This window comes from Chiroxiphia lanceolata, chromosome 3 (genome assembly GCF_009829145.1).
Source record: "Chiroxiphia lanceolata isolate bChiLan1 chromosome 3, bChiLan1.pri, whole genome shotgun sequence".
In the NCBI taxonomy this organism is placed as follows: domain Eukaryota; kingdom Metazoa; phylum Chordata; class Aves; order Passeriformes; family Pipridae; genus Chiroxiphia; species Chiroxiphia lanceolata.
This window is the reverse complement of record NC_045639.1, coordinates 40,117,674-40,132,954: the sequence shown is the minus strand read 5'-3', so window position 1 is coordinate 40,132,954 and position 15,281 is coordinate 40,117,674. Positions and strand designations below refer to the sequence as shown.

Sequence of the window (15,281 nt, the reverse complement as noted above, 5' to 3'; positions counted from 1 at the left end):
CAAAAGTATTTTTTTTGCTTACAACTAACTCCATATTTTATCTATTTATTTTCCTTATCACATTCAGAAGTGCCTGAATTCTAACAACAACATCACATACACACCAAGGACTACATGGTACAAGAAACAATTCTAGATTTGAAGTGTTTGCATCCTGATGGAGACATAGGTTGAGAGAAAGGGGTAAATTCACCAAATCCAAGGGAATAATGGCAAGGCTAAAAATGGTGTATTAGTTCTGCAAATTCAGTTTGTTTTGTTACTTTAATTCCTGGGGTGAGGGGAGGAATAAGGATAATGGAAGAGAGTAGAGAAATAGAATTAAAAAGGATAAGAAAATATGAAGAAGAGATCAATAAACATGAAGGAAAGGTGGGGTGAAAGCAAATACCAGACCAGAAAGTACAAACTTTTAGTAAAAGCTGTTAAAAGAAATGAAGCAGGGAGGGAAGGAAGGGAGCTGGGGGAGAGAGGGGGAAAAAAGGCATGGTGTATGCTTTGTATCCTTCCTTTAACTGTATTTTCTCAGTTATCCTCCTGACTCCACTCTCTAGTTGACTACTTCCTGGTATTCTTTATTAACAGTGAAATGAAGCAGTAATTGATCTTGTTGTCTCCCAAACACATGTGCGCATGACCCCTAATACACCTCTGCTTTTATTAAGCTTCACAGTTCTGTGGTTTCTATTCCAATTAGCTTCTACAACTACAAAAAACTGCAAAAGCTACACTATTTACTGCACAGGAAGAAAACAAGAGTCTATATTCTTCTGGAATTATTCTCATATTTGCTAGAGGGTAGAGATATGAACCTCTAAAAATTCATCTTGCAGAAAATAGAGAGTATCATTTCCTTCACGTCCTCTAAAACAGGCAGTTATCGTGGTACAGAGATACCTGTCCCAATTCTGCCATGTGTGAAATACTCTCTCTTCTTAAGTCTTCCTGAATTACACAATATTAAGGACCTCTTAGAAATAGGCCCGGAACTAATACAAGACATTTAAAAACACTTTGGCATTCAGGTAGAGCAGTTACTTCATTTAAACAGTATTAAGAATTCCCTGATGAGAACATTTTGTCCTACTACATTTTTTATTTCCAGACTTTATCTCCATCTCCTACAACCATCTGAACAGATGACACGGTACTTTCACACATTTCATTTCACACTAAGCCGCTGTACTTACTAGTTTTACTTTTCTTTTTGCTGTTCACAGATGTTTTGTGGCTTCTTTTCTGCTTTTTTGAGGAGCTGCCTCCTCCCTGAGCATCTTTAAGTCTTTTTTGGCCTGTACAGACTATAATTGGGAAAAGAAAAAAAAGAAGAAATCAAAAGTAAATAAATGCTTGCACTTCTGTGTGTTTTTCTCAGTCTCACTCCCTCCCCCGCCAAAAATACTTCAGAACTTAAGTCTGTAGACAACAATGCAACTGTTCCTGCCTATCCTTAATACAGCTCAGTTTTGTACTTATACTGACAAGAGTAGGTGAAAGACAATGGAAGGCAAAGTTTTTTCATATAGAGAGCCCAGGTAAGATGATTACAGATAACTTTCCCCGCATACATCACCAGAATTTCTCTAGAACCATGTGGATTTATTATTTTTTGAATACTGTAAATTAAAAAGGAATACATTTACTAGAAAAGTTATCAAGACCTACTGGAACTGAAAAATGTTTTTAAAAGTTTGTTGTATTTGGAAGCTGTGAGAAAAAAAGTGAAGCCATCACTTGTGATCAGTAGTTTCATTAATTGAAAAAGCCACAAAAAAAGGAAGGCAAACAAAAAAAAACAAGGGAAAAAGTCTATTGGTATTTGTGACTACAAGGGGAAAAAGTAGAAAAGGAAGATAAAAGAATTCTAGTACACATGCTAAAAGAGAGTGTTTTAGGAGTTGTTCAAATGTTGTTTCCCAGCCACGTGACCTACAGATTAAAAATGACCCCTATAATAAAGCAATTTAAATTAAGGAACCCAATTTTCTGAAGCAGGCGACATGCTGATGAAATCAGAGAGGAAGTTGAAGTCTAAGGCATGTAAAAGTAATCTTGTACAATAGTGTAAAACTTCTTTTAAGTGGCAATAAATTGCTTTCATATAAAAAAGCAAACAAATTAAGTTCTAAACCTATGCAGCTATAATTAACAAAGCAATACAGGTGTATTTATTGAGGGCTACACATTCATCTCTTCCAAACTCTCTCCTTTGTTTAAGGAAACACATTTTGTTGCATATTTTCAGAAGAACATTTCCAACAGAATGCTGAAGATCACATCGCTTAAGGGCATTTTGAGCAAAATTAGTTAACAGTTAACTGAAATCTACTGAGATGAAGAAACCACTTTTATCTCAGGATTATAGCCTAAATGCATTTTTCTTCCTTTATGTTCATAATTTTTAGGCAATACAACACAGTGAAAGTAGCTGTACTTTTTTCATGAACTGTAAAAGAGCCAGCTACTTTCAGAAAAAAAAGCTTTTGGATCTTGCCAACAGTTAAAAATCAGGCAGCACTACACTGATATCATGTGCCCAAGTGTTGGTCACGTTTATTATCCCCTTTTCTCTAGTGGTTTCAAGATAGGAACTTCAATCTGCAAAATCACATCTGACAGTGAAACATAGCTAAAAAGGTCAATGCTTGTTATCAGCTTGACTTGAATCTTATGAAGTTAGTGTTCTAAAAAATACAAGTTTGAAATGGCTGCCTAAGCAGCCTAGCAGCAAGATTTCTACCCCCAAATACACACCTTACAGAGAATCAAAATTTATGCAAAAATCTTCTTCTTTTACTTCTGAGGAGGGTGTTTAAAATACTTCCATCTTGCTACAATAAATATGCCTTACACAAGCTATTACTGTTTGCTCTGGGCTTTTCTTGCCATGTCTAGTAAAAACTTCATTCTTACATACTTTACCCCTCATTGACACCATCACCATTTTCTTTTTAATGGAAGGCCAATAAACTTCTTGGTAGATCATATTTATTCACTTAATCATTAAGCTATTTCCACACATTTGAAATGGACAGCAAGCTACTACTTCCTCCAACAACTAACTCCCCTGCAGCAAAACCACAACAGAATGAAAACACATCAGCAATGCTAAAAATGCTCTGTTTACCCTTTCCTTTACCTTTTTCAGCATGCTCTGGCTCTGGTTGATTACTACTACTGGAGCTGACACTGGCATCAAAACCTGTTGGAGAAATATTTCCCTCAGACTGGAGGTCTTGCAGTTCCCCTGCCACACTGTCCACCTCTATTGTGCTATCTGTTTCACTTTTGATGCTTCGTATCTCTTCTTGATTTGGTGGCAGCGTCTCAGAGACAGTGACACTGGACTGATGTCTACTGGACTCCGTTACAGTTACAGAGGAAGGCGACTCAGGAGTTGTAGGAGGAGTATTTAGCACTGAATTGCTGCCACTGCTTGGAAATTCAACTTTCTTCTCACCCACTTCAGTCGGTTTCTCCTCAACAGGTTTCACATCCACACTAGCCGGCAAAGATTTTTCAAGTTCACAGCTAGGCAAAGAAATACCTTCTTCTGCAAGAGTCTGAAGCTGCTCCTCTGCTGCAGCATCCTCAGGAGCAGCATGTGGAGGGGAGGCGGCAGCCTCAGTGTCAGAGTCTGAGAACAGTTCCTTCAGTGTTTTCTTCGGCCATTGCCCTTGAATACTTGACCAGACATCTTTTCGATCCTTTGCTCTGGTGTTCTGAAGTCTTTCATCAGAGTTATTTAGAAGCTTTATTCTTTTCTCTCCCACTTCAGAAAATCCGGAATAGAAAGTACTTGTCCGTAAAGACTTCCTTTTCTCCTCTAGTCCATTGTACTTTTTCGTTGGAGTGATTTTCAGTTTAGATTTGTCTTCCTCATCTTCATCCGAGGAGCTGTTACTGCTGTTTTCTAAACTAAGGGAGTCTTTGTTTTTGGACTTCTCATCCTTTCTATTAGGTGACACTGTCTTCAAAGATTCCTCTGCAACACAGTGTCTTCGTTTACCACGTTTCACTTGTGGTTTTGCTGTTTTATCCACTATCTCCTTTTTTACATCCTTTCTCTTCTTTGTAGCTTCATCTTCTCCATCGGAGTCACTGTCTTCAGATAACTCTTCCATCTCTTTTCTCAGTCTTTCAGGAGACTTGGATACTGACTTGGGCACTCCTGCATCTGTAAGAGCTTTAGTTTCTTCTGGGAGGGATGAGCCGCTCTGTTCTTCTTTTAGACGGAGTTCGTTTTTATCTTGGCTTACAGCTTCAGGCTGAGATTCCTCTTTGCCATCAGTATGTACATTCGGGGCACTTTGGTCATCTTCTTGCTCGCTATCATCAGAACTTTCAGAAGCTAATTAAAAGTAAATCCAAAATAAAAAAAAAAAGAAAAAGAAAAACAAAACAAGAAAAGTTTGTCTTGATTCTGGTTACAAAGAATTATTACCAAAAAAAAAAAAAATCCAACTGAAGAAAACTCTACAGATATGAAGACATGCTATAGTATCTTTAGCAGTATATTGCTTAAATGGTACCTCCGGAAAAGTTCAAAAACTTAAGGTATAATGGCTAGATTAGAAACTAGGAAGATTCTGTATTATACAGTACATCTCCAGGAATTTCTGAAGAGGTGGAGAAAGCATAGAGTGCATCAATCCATAAAACACGAACTTCTGCATAATTACCCAAACCAGGAACTGAAAGATGTGCTTACATATTTCTTACAGGTTACAAATACTACCATTATCTGCCTTTTTTCCAAAGCCTAGAACAGAGACATCATTTTCCCTGGAAAATCCACAGTCTAAAGGACAGAATAACAACACACACATTGGATACTCTCTAACAAACTAACCTGATGACAAGGCTGGAAAAAGGAAGTGAAAGCAATAATGGACGGAACTTAGAGAAAAAACAAGTGGACAACAAGAGTGTAGCACAACAGCAAGAACATTTGGGGTCAGCAATAAAGAAACTGAGAAAAGAAGAACAAAAATACAGTGGAGAAGGAATCATCAGCAATCCCATTCAATGGGAAAACGTATGAATACAAGGAGAAATATGGGAATTGTCTCAAATATATATATACATATAACTCCTTGATTTGTAAAGTTAATTACAGATTAATTATAGCACTAATAATAGTGTCACCACTAATTGCTTTTTTGTTTCTCATTTCCTAAGGAAATGAAGCTTCATAGATTATGTTGACTGATATTCCACCTACAATTTTGGAACCCAGTGGCCAGTGTCTGCCAAGTTCAAATAAGTCTGAAAGATTATTAAATTCACATAATTCCCACAAAAATCTATGGTAACCCAAACTACCTACACCATATAATTTCTTTCTCTGGAGGCTAAAGGATAAAGAGAAGCAACTCTAAACTAAGGATAAAGAAAAGCAACCAGTTATTATAATGCTGCTGTAAATGTGTGGGAAGGGGCAAACAGTGTTAGCAACGACAGACAAGCTGATGTGAAACCCAGCTTTATTAGTTCTGTTTTTCAAGGCAAAAAAAAAAAATAAAAATAATGGGTCCTAAAAGTTAGATAAATCAAAAATTGAAAATTTACACATTAGATAGGAAGCAAAAATTCTTTGCTCTATATCAAACAAAAAGAGGATGGCAACACATAGAATGTAACTGACTGCTGACACACTGAATCCACACTACCTGTTTTCAGAAACTGCCAACATTGCTTTTGTCCAAGGGTTATTTCTGAAGATAATGTTATAATTAGCCAGACAAACACTGGCTAAGTGTTCAGTTGCATCAGTTGTTCTACACAGACATTTACTCCTGTTTAAAGGCCATTTACAGAATCAGAAAACTTTATAGTACAATACCTTGTAGCCCATTAATCACAGAAGTAATTTCTATTGATTTAACTGGAGCTTGTTCAGTATTTTTGGCTTCAGCGCTGTCAAGTTTGGACCCAGTCTCTGGTGATGTGCTGGTGTGAAAGGGGGGTTTTGACAAACGTCGCAATTTAGAGGGTTTAGGAGAATACTTCTCTTCCTTCTCTCTGTCAGTTTTATTCTAGGTGAAAGAAAAGATTTAAAAAAAAATAACAAACGTTGCATTTGACCACACATCTTAACAAAGATTACAATTACACAATATTTACAGTTATCTTTAACATTCAACCTGTGAAGAAAAGCTCTCCTCTTTGAAAGATTACGAATACCTTTCTGTGTTCCATGCCAAGACCTTTCTACTGAAGACAAGGACTTTGCCAATACTAAAACAAACTGGAAAGCAAACACAGCCAGTGCTCTAGGAGCAATGGCACTGCAGGATGCCAGGCTCAGCAGTGGCAGGGCAGCTGTCAGGTTCTGAAGGTGCTGGGCAGGGGGTAGGAAGAGTGCCAGTATCTGTGGCAGAAGGAAAAGCTTCCTTGCAGCTCACAGTCCAAGGAATATGTCATCACCTAAGCCTAAATATCAGTTGTGAAAGAATGAATTTTGGAAGAAATGCTTGGCAATAAAATTATAAAGTCCCATGCACATAGACTAGTCATAGGTTTGGTCTCCAGAATCAGGGAGCTCAGAAATTTCACCCCCTCAGCTGGCTCCCAACACTGATAAAAATTTGGATCCTTTTCATTTGTTTTCTGTAAATGCATAAAGTACATTTAATTAAAAAATACAGGAAAGAAGGAAAGAGAAGCTTCCCCACCCCAAAGAGCAAAACCAAAACCTCCACGAAAACAGTATCTGTTTTTAGAAGCCTACGAAGTCGCTTTCCCTGTCAAGCATTTGTAGGCCAATCTAAAGGTCAGGAAGGGAGGTGGGAATTACTGAAGTATGTATCAAACCAAAGTTGGAGGGAACCAGGGAGAAAAGGGAGAAAAACTACCTTTATTTTCTTTCGATGCTTAATTTTTGGTACATTTTTATCAGCTGGCCTCACTATCTTGTCTGCCTTTATCCATTCATCATACCTAAACACAAAAAGAAATTGTACACGTTTATGATTTTAAGCAGATAATCACGACATCATATGAGAAATTTAATCAACAAAAAAGAGAATTAGCAGGAACATAAAAACAGAATTGGAATTTGAATCAAGTAACTTGCGTACTTTTCAAATCTGTGAAGTTTCAGCTAAGGTTCAGAGGATTGAAGTTTTTTTTACACTGAAGAGTAACTGCAAAATCAGCTATTTTTCCAGTCTGCACTGAACAAGAGGAAATCCATGTATAAAGGTAAAACAAACTACCTGAATGACAAATCTTTATGGACCTCAAAGAGGATGTATCCCTTCATTTATATTTTTATATATATAGGTACACACACACTGTAAAACCTTAACAATAAATTCTTACAACTGCATAAAATGTGACCAGTTAATAAACTCTTTTGATCCCGCATGCCTGCAAAGTGATATCTGGAGTGACTAACCTTTTGGAGACGCTAACTTTTGAGTCATTGACTCCACAGTAAGACTTTTCAATTCCTTTTCAGTTAAATATTTCCATTTTGTATCAGAATGATACAAGACAGAAACATACTAAATAGTGGCAAGATATTAACAACAGGCATCTTACTATCTAAGACTAGCCCTGTTAAATACAAATCCAGGACTAAAGAAGTACATTTTTAGTAATATACTGTAACTATGGTACTGTACTTGCCAGATTCATTGTGTATTTCTGAAAAAACTCAAGAATCAATTAAATCAATTTTTTTATCCCAATTATAATCAGCTGTTTTACTACAACTGTGAATTCAAGAACCATCTGCATAAGAAGTAGGTCAGTTAAAAAATGCTATGTATTAACATACAAACAAATTCTGGCCCCTCTAGGTAAACATGAGAATAGAGGGAGAAAAAACTTCAAAAAAACCCACCACCACTAAAGACCTAAAAACCCAAACCACACACCCCTAGACAACTAGTACAAGATGGAGTCAAGCATAATGCACTCATGACCATGCTGACTTTCCACCATTTTTATATATAGAATGACTACTGACACAGCCCCAATTCAGCTTCTTTGCAACACTGCCAATTATATCCACAGCAGTGACACATAAATTAAAAACATATAGAGAAAAACGTGCCCGTTTCCAACTTGCTTTCATGTATATGCTAAGATTTATGCAAAGTATTTCAGAATAATGTATTTTATTAACTTAAATTTCACATAATAATACAGTGAAAAATGAAGTAGCAGTCATCTCTTAAAAACGGCTTTCCAAAACAATTTGTTGGGCTTTTTTTTCCCTTCTCTATGACATAAAAACCACAAAATCTTGCAGCAGACCATGCAGACTATGACATACCAAGATTGCCTATACTGCTGCAGATACCACTGTCATTGTACTATTATACTGTGATTACCAGGGGAAAGGTCAATAAATAGTTTCTCTCCAAAGCTGGAATATAACTCTGCAAAGTTTCCCAATATGGAAAAATCCCATAGTCTATGAGACTCTGGGAAACTCTACGTGAAGCAATCTTTCTTCAAGTCAAAGACATGCTTTCCACAAGGAATACTACTAAGTGACTGCCAAATGGACTTTGTGACCCACAGACAGGTAAGACTATTTTATTAGGTCTAAATGCTCACAGGAAAACAGCACTAGGACTTGACAAACATGGTGAAAAGTGATGATTCTGACAGTGTCCTTTCTGCCTCAACCATACTGGAATACAAAATTTGTATTCACTCATTCTATGCATTTCCAGTAAGAAAACAATCTTCCCCCTATGCAAAGTCTGTGCACAGCTCACACTGTCTGTGATTCACAGTAACTGCAGTGCCTTTTGCGATGACAGCTGATAGACAAGGGGGCACCCAAAAGCAAAGGAGATGTGCAAAATCGGAAGAGAATATCTGTACATACCACAGGGCCTTAAATGTTATGTATTAGAAGCAGTGGTCACACAAGCCCTTATCTCAAGGAGCACAAATTGAAACACTATGTGTGACAGTCACAGTTCCCGGCCGGAGCATATCCTGCTTTACTCCTGACTGCACGAGAAACAGACAGACCCTGCAAAGAGGCCCAGTGTCACAGAAATCTCACATCTTCTCCAGGGAATGAGCTGCCCACACTTCACACCTTTGCATCACACAGCTCCTTTCACTATTCACACATCAGATGCACATGGTTTGCCTAAACCTGCGACAATGAGACCCCAGGCTGAAACAGATCCTGCAAAAAGGATACATCCCAAGCAACAGCCGACAACCTGATCCTAAATTACTTTTTCCTCTACTGCATGACACCGAGGCACCCTGAAAGGTGCATTTAAATGGGGTGTGTGATTCAGACTAGAGTCTTTCTTTCTGGAATTGTACCTGCTAAAATATGAAAACTTACTTCATCAATAATCTTGCTTTAGACAGTCTGTTCACAAAAGAAAATAAACCCAAAAATATTATGAAAAAAGCTCTTCAGCTCTCATTACAAAAAGTATGTGCTTTCAGAAGACCTGGGTTGTTTTACTACAATGCTGTCTTTCACACTTACTTGCATCGCCACCCTAAAGTGAGTAGGTGGGTGCAGAGATGAGGGAGAAAAGATGGGGAGCTGCTCTTAAAGAGTTTGCACAGATTTTTTTGAGAACCAAGAGGAGGGATGTAATATGAAGTTATTATTTACCTATTTTTTTTTAATCAGGTTTCATATGAAAACCTGAAATGCCTTCAGTAAGGAACATCCCCTTTGCCTTACCAAAATGAAGACAAAGAAAAGCCAGTAAGGAGAGAAGCTTTTCTGCCCTACTGGTTAAAGTGAATGGCTGCTGGAAAGCGGAGTTTAAACAGGAAGGAAGAAAAAAAGCTAAAATGAAATGAATAGCTGTATAGCAGAATAAATAATTGGCCCTTTCCATCAGAGTATGTACTGATTCTATTACATCCATATGTACTACTTGCAAGCTAAAATACATCACAACATACTCTCAAAGATTGCACAGTCAATCCTCCACAGAAGTACTAGAGGGGAAATAAGGAGAAAAGCATGCTTTTCCAGACTAGATGTATACTAGCAAAGGTACCACTTTCTCAGGAAGACAAGTGACCTTAAGGAACTAGCAAGCCTTGGCAAATCCACTGAAAAGTTCCAGTAAACTCTCGGTAGCTGCTAACACTGAAGAACCAAGTATTTAATTTGGTTGTGATCAAAGAAAGGAGAAGAGTTAGTCTGACACCCAAATACTGGAATATTAGTTAAAGATTCTGGTTTGTTTAATTTCACTAATTTTTTTTAAATAATTCTGCCCCTGCCTCCTCCATGACATACATTATTTTCCCGAACCAGGAATTTTGCTACACATAAAATTTCAGTGGTTGATAGTTAAGTATAAAATTCATATATGAAGTAACGGTTCAGCTGAGACAGAAATTAGCATTTTCACATGCAGATTTCTGAAGGAAGGAAAGAAAGGAATGTTGAAAATAGTAAGCCTTAGCTTTAAACAGTTGAAACATTCAAGAATAACAAGCCTTGTGATGTTGTACTATAACGACCCACAGCTTTCAAACAATCTAAATGCTTTTTAAATATGCACCCTTTAATGACTGGGAACGTGCTGCAGAAGAAATTCACCTCAAGCACTTATAAAATGAACTTTTTTTGCACTGGCAGCTGAAGATTAAAATTACAACAGAAGGAACTGGCACTGTAGGCCCCAAAAAAGTTTTAGTTCCACACAGAGCACATGTAATTCGAAACATTACTGGCCTCTTAGAAGAAACACAGTTTCTCTGTATTTCTCTGCTTTTTTTGGTTAACACATGATAACATAAGCAGGTCTCTCAGGGTAGAGATTTCTACCGTTCCCTTTCACTACAAGTCAGGCTCCACTGAACTGCCATTCTTACGTTTATCAGAGACACGTATCACTTGAATCTCATGAGCTAACAACAAGATCCTTTAGCGCAAAGCTGTACAGCTTCTGTACTTCCTATTTACTCTTAAAAAAAAAAAAAAAAAAAAAGAAGTTCCACAGTTGTTGTCTCTGGTTCCAGAGCATTAAAAACCTCCAAAAACTAAAAAAGATGAATATCAAGTTACCAAATTCCATTCCAAGTACCCCAAGGCATGTGAACACGCTCCCTCGCCCCCCACACACAATTATTCTGAATCTCAGACTGATATTGAAATTAAATCGTGATAAGAAACATTAGTAGCTATTTAGGATTTCTGCTCAAACTTGTAGGGTTTAAAGAACGGGTCATTAAATGGCATACTGACCAAAAGTGGAAACAGGAAAGTCAACCTTTTAGGGGTAGGAGAATGACAGAATTAAAAAAGCCCTAGATAATTAGAAAATCCTAGTTTGGTACATCCCTGTACTTGTACATACAGTACTTGTCCCTGCTAAGTAAGCTACAATGATTAAGGAGAGGAAGGAATTGCTTCCTATCCAAGTAAGGCAGTTATTTTTCCAGGTTATGACTGACCAAAAGCTAAATCAAGCTATTACATCTTGTGAGACTAGTCTTCACAATACTAAAACACTGAAGTATTTAGATAATGCCTTAAGCTCAGGCTTATCCACTCTGTCAAATTCAAAACTGTAAGTAATTTTACTTGATTTAAAAAAAATTAGCCACATTTAGCAGAGTCCACACACAGTCCCATAGCTAAATCTCAATCGCTGATATATTTTTCAGTGAACAGTCCTGCTCCCCCAAAGTCTTTCAGAGGGCTCTTTTAAAACGCCACATAAAAATATAAATGCAAGTCCTGCTGTCAGAAAGATCAAACAACGTTCCTTAATTCTTAAATGAGTGCAAGTTTACTAAAAACGCTTTTCTTATCAAACATATCCTAGTCACAGAAATAATGCCTCTGATACCAATATGCGTATTTGTTTAAAATGCAGAATTAAAAAATCAGAATCTTGATTTCTCCTTTGAGAATGGGAGTGCTGGGATCTCCAAGGTGAAGAAGGCTCATTTTTGACTTCTCATTTCTTCAGATTTGAAGTAGTATTGCTCAAACAAAAATCTGATCATGTCACCTCATAGTATGTATAATATGCACAGCATGACATTTGCTCAAAAAGAAAAAGAACTTCTATGTTTACATGCGAATTCCAAAACAAGAGTTTAAAAGCAAGAAATCTCTTGGAATGGTTACACACAGTAATCCTCAGCGAGCAGAATGAAGTTTCAGCAACTTGCACTCCCAAGGGAGTCCTCCCCAATAAGGGCCAAAATGCAAGTCAGATCCCACCTTGAGCAGGCTGCATCTCCCCTCACGTCTTGACTTCACAGCCCACTATGCTTACAAATGTTGCCTGAAGACAGTTTATGTCAAAGATCCTATTTCTGTAGATCAATGTAGATGTAGACCAAAATTCTACAAACGATCAGTATCAAAACTGGCGACAGTGAGACTTTCCTCCTCAGTAGTGGTTTAGGTGCTCCTGGAAATCACCAGGCCTAGATGTAAAGAGGTGAATTCAAGGGAGGAAGAGAAGCATCACATTTCTCTAACTGTTACCTTTGATAGCAGATCTTGCTAGAACTGAATAAATGACATTTGTCCTGCCCTCTTGGTCAGAGGTAGTGTGTCCAGATGACAGATGGTCACAAGAACCTCAGCTTTTTCAGAAAAGGAAAAATAAGTAAAGAAAAAGTCTAGCTGATTTGTCTCAGATTTGTGGGGTTTGGGTTTTTTTACAGATCTATAAAGACAGTAATAAAGTTAATAACAGCTAAAGACAATGAGCAGATACACTGAAAATGAGGAAAGAAGCAGATATGCTTATAAGCTGCTCAAAAACATTGGTTTTCTCTACTGTTTTCAAAGTTGCTTTAAGTTTTAAATGGCAAAAAAGAGGTCTGAAATGGGAAAAATATAAGAATACATCGACTTATTTCTATTAACGCTAGACTAAAGACAATAAAAAGGCATATACTCCTGCTTATGTTAAAAAAAACTGTAAGATGCCACTAGGCTAAGAAGAGACTTGTTTGGAAGCTTTAAGGCAGCCTCAGAGGAAAGAAGGGGAGGGGGAAACCGGACCTGATGAAATGCAATTATTTGCTGCACACTAATTTGCCACTAAGAATCTTGTCATTCTCCTGTTAAATATCATACTGGTAGTGTACTCTGTGCTTCACTGACAAGAGTATACAGCCTCAGCTAAGTACACTATTCAAATATTTTATGAGATAAAATTGGCTTAAGAAAGCCAGAGGAGGATTCTGTGAAAGAGTGAACTGTCACTGGAGAGAGCAAAAAGAAAGATGGGGAACAAATGAAGCCTTCTTTGAACAAGTAGTTTTAAGATGATTTTCTAAGTAACTAAAGTGCTGCATTTATATAGCGCTAAAAATCTAATAGTTTCATACAGTACAGTGACCTTCATAGAACACCAATACTAAAAGTTCAGGACTCCAGATGTCTATTAATTTAGGTTTTAAAAATCATAAGTGTATTTGAGAAGTAATTCAAGAAGTAATCACTAACTAAAACTCAAGTTACCTCACGTTCCATCCACAGTAGTGCACCAAGTAAAGGACTTCTCCACCTTCGATGTCAGAATCTTTAATACTAGCTTCATACATTTTTTGATTTTTCCCTCTTCCATACCGCACTTGGACTTTCATGCCTGGTGGATAGCATTCAAACTCTTCTTCCTCATTGTTATTGTTGTCTTCTTCCTCCTCCTCCTCCTCCTCTTCCTCCTCCTCTGCTTCTTCTTCATCTTCATCTTCTTCCTTATTCGTGTCATCTCTTGAAAGGTTTAAAAAATTGTAGAGTTAATATGAGATACTTCATAAGCTTTTCAGTTCCAAACCACATATATTGATAAATATTGTGGATGCATTAGAGAGTGGGAAACAGGAGGCTCCAAATATGTGAAACTGTATTACAGCTGAGTAACATCAGCAAAATAGGATATAGCAACACATATAAAATCCAGTGACTGTAAGGTGCAAAAATGACTCAAAGAAAAAAAAATCCATCAAAATCTGTATGAGGAGAAGTTGTTCAAACTCATCTTTATATGATTCTTTCATGCAGTCTCTTTGTTTAAATGTAATTTTTTTCAGTTAAAACTTATCCATTTCAACATAAAGTTTCCTTAATTCCATTTTTCAACCTACAAGTTTCACTAATGCTTCTTGAAACTTGCTTGCCAAAAAAATCCTTGCTTTTTTACAATAAACTCAATCGCAACATCTTGAAATGACTGCAACCAAAACCAAATTTTAGGCAAAAAAATCCCCAACATCTTACGCGAGTTTATTAGCAAATTAAGAAAGCTGTGCTAATTTCTGACCTTGTCACTCCTTGCCAATTACGCTGAAGGTCTTCTAAATATGTCAAACTTGCACTTAATTATTATATAAATACACAAGCAGGTGTTCACTGTTTTCAGAAGTAAGCTAATTTTGAATCCTTTTATAGATATCTGGACTAATTTTCAGAAGCAGTAAGAACCCACGAATCTTGCTAGTCTCAGTCTGTGGTAACTATAGGCTGTCCAATGATCTGAAAATTATCTGCAATCAACTTAAAGAGGCAGACTGCATTATAAAAGATAAAGGGGAAAATATCTTTTAATCTCAAACAACTATATATATTAGTATTATTAGCCCTCATATCATTCTAATCCCACACTGTGCAAAACAAAACAGATTTAGCTGCTGACTAAATTCACGATAACTGTTGCCTGCTAATAATTCAAAAATCTGATACGTGCAACAGGTATGTCTGGATGTATTACAGTTTGAGTAAGAAAAGGTAAGTTGCTCCTAGTCTGATTCACGCCAATATTTAAATTAACCTCACAAACACAGAAGTCTGTATTAATAATCTAAACCTTTCTGTAACATCTTCAGTAGAAAATACTCAGATAAACCAAGTTACTTTTGCTCTGTAAAAGGATCAATAGCATTTTAGTTATTCAAATACTTCTTTGCGGAAGTAAAACTGCAGGAATTAGCTGGCAAAAGAAAAGTCAGAACAATATGCTAAATTCAACTGTAGTGTAATCACACTGATTTAATAAAATTACTTCAGAAATGAAAGCTGTCACATATATATATATGCACAGACACACATAAATATATAATTATATACATACATGTGCATACACAATGAGAAATGCTAAAAAAATCCCTTTGTTGGTATATTAACTATACCAAGTCACGGAAGAGATATCTGTCCAGGTATACATGGCATGGACTATACGGTTTAATTCTGGATGGTCAAGACTTTTAATTTATTATATACTTGCAGTGAACTACTTTGCTGGTGAAGTTAAAAATCACCTGAGTTAAAAATGCAACATAAATAAATGAGC

At 36.8% G+C, this 15,281-nt stretch overlaps 1 protein-coding gene across 5 annotated transcripts in view; it reads right to left on the bottom strand.

The window, feature by feature from the left end:
- Nucleotides 1–15,281, bottom strand: part of ARID4B (AT-rich interaction domain 4B) — an 88,305-nt gene that overhangs the window by 6,326 nt on the left and 66,698 nt on the right. For 4 of the 5 annotated variants that reach the window (XM_032682635.1, XM_032682636.1, XM_032682637.1 and 1 more), the window contains 5 exons: nucleotides 13,454–13,705; nucleotides 6,858–6,942; nucleotides 5,846–6,038; nucleotides 3,140–4,351; nucleotides 1,191–1,301 (listed from right to left, as the gene is read on the bottom strand). In XM_032682635.1, the coding sequence (XP_032538526.1) occupies nucleotides 1,191–1,301; nucleotides 3,140–4,351; nucleotides 5,846–6,038; nucleotides 6,858–6,942; nucleotides 13,454–13,705 (1,853 nt within the window). The remainder of the gene's footprint in view (nucleotides 1–1,190; nucleotides 1,302–3,139; nucleotides 4,352–5,845; nucleotides 6,039–6,857; nucleotides 6,943–13,453; nucleotides 13,706–15,281) is intronic. The other variant, XM_032682638.1, reaches the window with a different exon arrangement.